Source organism: Vespa mandarinia, chromosome 2 (genome assembly GCF_050613455.1).
Source record: "Vespa mandarinia isolate Hongniang chromosome 2, ASM5061345v1, whole genome shotgun sequence".
Taxonomy (NCBI): domain Eukaryota; kingdom Metazoa; phylum Arthropoda; class Insecta; order Hymenoptera; family Vespidae; genus Vespa; species Vespa mandarinia.
Window position 1 is genome coordinate 2762501 of NC_140811.1, and position 7500 is coordinate 2770000.

The 7500-nt window shown below is 24.3% G+C and overlaps 2 protein-coding genes across 13 annotated transcripts in view; one reads left to right on the top strand and one right to left on the bottom strand.

The window, feature by feature from the left end:
- Positions 1 to 1057, top strand: part of LOC118439798 (uncharacterized) — an 8161-nt gene extending 7104 nt beyond the window's left edge. For all 11 annotated transcript variants that reach the window (XM_085664713.1, XM_035861952.2, XM_035861953.2 and 8 more), the window contains exons 12-14: positions 1 to 39; positions 133 to 328; positions 549 to 1057. The exon at positions 1 to 39 is cut by the window's left edge and continues 109 nt beyond it. In XM_085664713.1, the coding sequence (XP_085520839.1) occupies positions 1 to 39; positions 133 to 328; positions 549 to 776 (463 nt within the window). In that variant the 3' untranslated portion in view covers positions 777 to 1057. The remainder of the gene's footprint in view (positions 40 to 132; positions 329 to 548) is intronic.
- Positions 1058 to 3650: 2593 nt separating this feature from the next.
- Dysb (dystrobrevin binding protein dysbindin) lies at positions 3651 to 7314 on the bottom strand. 2 transcript variants are annotated; one of them, XM_035861965.2, is made up of 7 exons: positions 7202 to 7292; positions 7004 to 7069; positions 6500 to 6728; positions 6112 to 6401; positions 5858 to 6013; positions 5639 to 5779; positions 3651 to 4946 (listed from the first exon to the last, which is right to left on the bottom strand). In XM_035861965.2, the coding sequence occupies exons 3-7, from the start codon at positions 6553 to 6555 to the stop codon at positions 4858 to 4860; spliced, it is 732 nt and encodes a 243-aa protein (XP_035717858.1). In that variant the 5' UTR covers positions 6556 to 6728; positions 7004 to 7069; positions 7202 to 7292; the 3' UTR covers positions 3651 to 4857. The 2 variants fall into 2 exon arrangements, with proteins under 2 accessions (XP_035717858.1, XP_035717859.1); XM_035861966.2 differs by lacking the exon at positions 7004 to 7069 and having other exon boundaries at positions 7202 to 7314.
- Positions 7315 to 7500: the final 186 nt, after the last annotated feature.

The window sequence follows — 7500 nt, forward strand, 5'->3', positions numbered from 1 at the left end:
AAAGGATAAACGTTTCTGTTCTGCAATTTGTGCAAAAAGGTTAGCACAATATATTATTTTTATGAACGATTATGTGTTCTATGTGAAGTTTGTAAATTGATTTGAAATTATTTTTTTATACAAAATTTATAGTAAAAAGCGTGAATCACGTGAACGAGATATAATGGAAAAACAATGGACGGAAATGGAAATTGAAACTAAAACTATTGATGTAGAAAATAATAAGAAAAATGGTGAAGATAAATTATTATTATCAACGACAACAACAACAACAACTACTTCCACGGTAGATGATTCAATTCCAAAAGTGAATCCTGTGAAATGGACGGTACGTATATAGAACTTATATTTTTATTAATTATTTAACTTTTTTTTTCCATTGTGCAACAATTATCTTACATATTTTATTTCCATACAGTACCGTATTCTAAGCAAATAATTTAAACAAAATTATCTCTTAATACATAAATCTATATTTATTTGATTTAATATGAATTTAATAAGTTAATTGAAATATACGATTTTTTTTTCTCTTTTATTTTTTGTAGGTAGGAGAAGTGTGCGAATTCATACGTGGTTTGCCAGGTTGTGCTGATTATGCAGAAGACTTTGCTATTCAAGAAATCGATGGACAAGCTCTTATGTTGTTAAAGGAAGATCATTTGATGTCTGCCATGAGTATTAAATTAGGACCTGCATTAAAAATAGTAGCCAGGATCGATTCTATGCGCATAGAATCAATGTCAAATTCTAATCCTACATCTAATAGCTCATAAATTATTTCCTTTTGCATTTGATTTTATATAAAACTTGAGTTAAAGTAATTTATGGGCTGCAGAGGGTTTGTGCAAGTATTCGATTCAATATAAAATGATAAATATTTGATTATCTGCAATATAACAAGACTCATTTTGTAAATACTTAATTTAGGTTGTAATAGGAGAGAAAAGAATCATGTAATTCAATTACAATTTCATTTCTACGAACCTGATAAAAGTTTGCAGAATTGGAAGGAAATTTATTAAAAAGAAAAAGAAAAAAGCAAAAAAAAAACAAATGATCATTTTTATAATCTTAAGAATATTAAGAGAGAATTCTACAAAAGTCAGATTAAGTAAGCCATTATTTCATTTCTTGTAATATTATTAATATGACTCTTGTAAATATTTGTTAAACGGTACATTATAGACACAATTATATTCTTAAGAAAGAAGCTAAAATGTTTGCCTAATATAATATATAAGAGTTAAGTATAGGACAATGCTTTAAGAATGATATTTCTATAAAAAAAAAAAAAATAAAAAAATAAATAAATAAGAGAAAATCATTATAAGTCATAAATTTCTTACAATTCTGTGTAATTACAGAAATTGTATAAATTCCTTACTTTATAAAAAATTTTGATGTAATGCATTTCGACTTATAATGATTAACTCTTTAATCATATGTAAATAGCATATACATATATATAAATATACATATATATATATATATATATATATATATATATATATGTATATATATATTTATATATATATATATAAACACAAATGGATGGAAATTTTTTTTAATTTGGTATGGACATGTATATTGTATGAATGTTTTTTCAAAGTACAATTTTATAAAATGCGTACAATTAACATAGTCAAGAATCTGAGTACAAAATGTGTCTATTACGCAGAATACAAGCATTGTACATAAGATGTTTAGAGATACGTGCTGTACTCTGTATTCAAAAAATATTATTTTGGGTTGCGTCCTAATGAGAAGTATCATCTTCATCACTTCAAATTGTAATTAATACAGTTCTCTACTGTAGTAAATGAAAACACATGAACACACATTTCTGGTACTTTTGAACATATATTTTGTAAATGTATCACTACAAGTAGCTTCAAATGTATATATTAGATATAAAATGTTTATTTAATATACAAATTTTATAACAACATTTTAATTATTACGGTCATTTATATTTCCTACATAGTAATATTTTGTCTGATCTTCTAAATATAATATTTATTTATATTTTTATAATTTTTTATTATATGATAGAGAAAAAAATTCTAATTAAAACTATATGAAGTGTAGGTAAAAATATTTTTATAAAGGAATTTTTTTTTTCTTTTTTAATTTTTTATATATACATATAAATAAATATTTAAGGATTTATACATTTCAATTTAAGAGAGTTAAAGTTTCAATCATTTTATTATTATTAGATTACATTATGAAATCTACTTTTGAAAATTATTATTGCATGAAATTGGTACAAGTAATATCTTTTGTTCGAATACTTAAAAAATATATGGCAATAATCTACAAGCCATCTAAAAATTCTTTAGTTTTATAAATATTCCAACGATAACAAATATATTTCATATCCTACTTTTTATTTCTGCAGAAAAAAGAGGACTTAAAGTGGACGGTGCCTAAACTACAAAAGTACCACTTTCCTTGATTGTCTACATTTTAATCATATTTTAATATTATGTAGATACAGTGTCTTCTAAGTCCATTCCTTCACTTAAAAGGTCTTTTTCTTTTTTTTCCATTTGTAATCTATTTTCTGGTACAGTACGTGTAAAAAAGAGATACGCTGAATATAACACAAGTGTTCCAGTTATTACTGTTGCCGCCATACATACATTAACAAAACCTCTGTGTAATTTATCATAATAATAATCCTTCTTTTTTATGCGGTTTAACATATTTTACATTGATTTAGTATCTAAAATTAGAAATTTTAAACATAAAGGGTAATAATTTGATGTATATATTGATGTAGTTTTATCAATTAACATAACCTCAAATAATTTTAATTAAATACAAACTTTATTCTTTTTTTCAATGAAATGTTTATTATCTAATTTATCAAAACGTATATACATATATTTATTATTCATAGTGACATTATTCACTAATATCAAAAAAACATAAATAAAATTTTTTTCCAACTACAGAATTAAAATTGTAAATGAATAAACACTAATTTATCATTGTTTGTATTTAATAAAATATGGATATAAAAGAAAAGAAATTGAATTTACATAGAAAAATAATATTTAAATTTCTCATACCTATATATATCTCAATTTATTTATATTTTATAAAAACTTGATTTCATTCGACTTTATCGGTACATTTGACCAGAATGAGAAGCTTGTATGGCGTCATATTATCTTGATACACACATATGAGAAAGAAGTGCCATCTGGAGTCGCTTGTACGTAACTACAATAAATATTACTATTAAAATGTTTGCCTCGTAATACGTAATATAATTCGTTATCGAAAATACATATATTACCGATGTTTCAATGATGTAAGTTCATAAAAGTACATACAGGCAACGATAACTGTATTTCTTCAAATTATAAGATTATTTATAAATTAAACATAATATATTTTTTATAATAATCAAATTATTACAAACTAATAATATTATTTTTTCGCAAATACATTTTTTTTCATATAATATATATTTATAAAATATTATTGAATTAATATTATACGTGCTTCATTACATAGTATAGTAAAAAAATTTCAAGTTGTTTATTATTTTACATCGTTCCTGAAAATATTTATATATCCGTATAACATTTATTTATATATAATATTGATTGTGAAATAATTTAAAACGTTCCTAATTAATTAATTTAGCGCATACGTCCCACGCGGCACGGAACGTATTAATATTATTTTATTTACTTATTTAATCACTTTCACTGGCAATTACTTCGTAAATGCACGTACCAGCGTAACTAGCGTTACTTGAAATCTCTGTAGAGTCTTATGCAAATAATTTTACACAGTTATGTCCTATTATATTTCGTTCAACGAGTCGAGTCGGTAGAAATAAACAAAACATTCGCGTGCTAAGCATGTGATAGATATGATGGACATCAGCTATTGGCTGGTTAAACGATAGTCATTTGTAATATTCAGGAACGAAAATACATAAGTTATTACAAAACTTTTGCGGCAATTACTTCATTACGAGAATACCATCCAAAAGTGGTGTAAGATCTGAAAGTTAATAAATACGCACCTGTCCTGATCACGCGTGTTTGTTTATTTGTATTGACTCGACTCATATTCTCTTTTTATTTTCAGCGTCTTTTCATATCCATTCCTTAGATGTAAGATTAATTTTACAATCTTCATTTCTACTTTTTTCCTTATCATCAAATATGATTTTACATCGCTTTCGAAATGGAAAAACAATTTTATCAGAATCATAATCATTAATACTATCTTCACTACCTATTTTAATTAATCGTTTTCTTTTTGTATTTGTCAAAATAATATCACTAAATTCACTATTGTCGCTCTTCATTTTACAATATTGGTTGAAATTATTAATATAAAATAAATATATTATTTGATTTGACTATCGTATAAGAAAATGTATTATAAATTGTAAGAATTTTGAACTACGTATATCTATTTGAGAAACTGTATCGATAACTCCACGTTACGCGGTACACATCGAGATTGTACTTCGACAATGATCTGAGTCGACGTGCTATACACGTTTTTTTTTTATTTCCGTTATATCAATGTGTACAATACGTCGTTGATTATTTTGAGACAAACACATATCGACGTGCGTAACACGTCTTTCCAGCGCAAGTGATTAATAAGATGCAATGTCACAGTCAATTTAATTGCCACATATACATACTAATGCAGATATATATATATATAATAATAAAAACAAATATTACTCTTTCCTAAAAAAAAACAAATAGTTATATAATAATTAATAAGATAAATAAATAATATAATGCATTTAATTGAGTAAAAAATAAAGAATGGAAAAAGAAATCTTATTGATAAGGTCTTAATGAATTTTCAATTCTCTAAGAATTCATTAAACATTTGGGAATCTACATCCAATACTATTTCATCCAAAGATGGACCTTCCTTAGTTGTTGGTATTTCTGAAATAAAAATGCATATATAAACATTTTCATTAAATCATGAAGTGTTCTGCATCTATTTCGTCTTTATTAATTTAGTTGTGCACACCTCAAAATAATATCTAATTGTACACTTGAAATGTACTACACCCTAAGCACTTTAAATAGCTGTCATTTATACAAAATGAATAATTTTAATTTCAAAAAAATTCTTATGACACAATGATTAGTTTTTCTATTAACAGTGAATAAATGACAACTGATCAAAAAAATTGACTCCTCTTTTGTTTTCATATTGTATAATAATTGGTTTTTCATTCTCATTGATTGCATTTGATTTTGAGTATGAATGAGACATAAGGCTAGAAAATAATTTCTACCACACTTGTATTTAAGACAACATTATTTAGAGCATGAATGGACTAAAAATTTTCAATAATAGAGAATCCAAAATTAATATAAAAATAACTTACTGTACACACAAGATGTGGCACACTCCAGATTTTATAAACTTCAATTTTACTCAATCATAACTTAGCAACTGACACAACGCGGATTATTCTGATAATTGATATATAAAGATACATATCTTAACTACAGATAAATGATAGCACAAGTCCTATTTACAAACATTTACTTGTTTTAAATTGAACTCATAGTTGGTGCACAACTAGGTTTAATATATATACAAATATAAAAGGAAACAAACATACTAGGTATATATCCTGTTGCTTTATAAGCTTCTAATTCTCCTTTAAATACTTCATCAAAAGTTTCTTGTCGTTCCTTCAACATTAATTGTTGCTTCTGTTCATGTTTTGATACTCTGTCAATATGTTCATTTGCCAATTTTGCTAAAAAAAGAAAATATATATATATAAAGTGTTAAGAATCTAATTTGTTAATACTTTTTTGTTAATAGCTCAATATACCTTTTACAGAATTGATTTCTGATAACCTTTTTTCTTTATATAAAGCCAATTGAAATCTGTGATCCAGTTGTCTGCTCTGTAAATCTATCATTTCATTTAGATCTTCTAATTTATACAATGCTCCTTCGACTTCTTCGAACATTTCTTCAAGTGTTCCTACAATAATATTGATTTTTTTGTTTATAATTGATAAATGAATTGTTTTGTTAACACTGTATTGTATTGTTTATATATATTATTTATATGAAAAATACCTATTTGATCCATAAGATTTTGAATTTCATTATTTATTTGAGGAATTATAGCTAAAGTATTGTTTAAATATGTTATATTGTTCCATTCATATTCCAATTTACCATAAACGTTAGTAATAAGAGTATCAACTTCTTGAGCTTTAGCTGCATTTACTTCTGCCAATTCATGTAATTCATTCCATTGTAACTGAAAATAATGTAAAACATCTGCACCTGCATCATAATTAACATTTCTTGATTTAATAGTCTTTTTCTGGTTAGGATTTTCTACCACTGTTAAACCTCTTATACTGTAAAAAAAAAAAGAAAAAAAAAAATATTTCATAGAATTATTTTTACAAATATGTCATTTTATCAATAATAATATTTAAATGACCATCATTATTACCTTGCAGATAAACCTTCTTGTACTATTTGGAATTTATTGCGCAAAGACCCAAACATGTTTCCGTGTAATGCATTTACTCCTTATATAAGATTGAGTAAGTTAATTATAGTCTCCAATTGTCTTAGAACATTTTAAAGCATGATATACATGAAGTATTTAAGCCTTGACATATAAAATAATATAAAGATCTTCTTATCAAAATAATTAAAAGATTATCGCTTGACACGAACTGAAACGAATGAATTTATATTTGTATTATATTTCGTTATTATTGAGAAGTAAATGTAAAATATTTATTACTATTATTATTATTATCATTATTATTATTATTATTATTATTATTATTATTATTATTATTATTATTGAACATAATATAAATCAACATAATAATAGTACTTTTTAAACAATTCATTAAAAACATTTGAAAATAATAAACTAATCTAAAAACATAAAATCATTGCTAATATCAGAAAAATTGATTTATATGTAAGTTAAAATAACTACATTATTGGATTTATTAAACTTCTGTTAGAAGTTAACCAATTTGAGTCAGCATGGCATCAAATTAACCTAATAAAAAAGAAAATGCACAGTCAACAATTTTTCTTTGAATCATTTGGCAACGCTGTTTTACAAACGAATATCACATGAGTTATTCATTTATAAATAATAAAAGTTTTATGAATTAATTATAATAATTACTTTTTATTCCATATTATAAACGAAACCAAATTTATGATAATGTGATCTTGTAACTGTTGCCACATTAACAAAAACTAGTATTACCAGACATGAATTATATTATTATGCTAAAGGAGAAATTAGAAAAAGATACGAATAAACATAAAAAGAGAGAAAAATACGAAATAACTAAACAATAATTAGAATATTATATAGCGATATTGTATGTGTGTATCTATGTATGTACTATTAAGTTTAACATATTTTAATCTTATTTATGGCCTTCCCATAATGTTTAAATGCAGTTTAGTTGATTAAAG

Coding starts and splice junctions, on each gene's coding strand:
- Dysb (XM_035861966.2), bottom strand. CDS start 6,555: ATGTTTGGGTCTTTGCGCAATAAATTCCAAATAGTACAAGAAGGTTTA. Junction 6,402..6,499: donor CAAGAAGGTTTATCTGCAAG/GTAATAATGATG, acceptor TTTTTTTTACAG/TATAAGAGGTTTAACAGTGG. Junction 5,780..5,857: donor AGAAATCAATTCTGTAAAAG/GTATATTGAGCT, acceptor TTCTTTTTTTAG/CAAAATTGGCAAATGAACAT.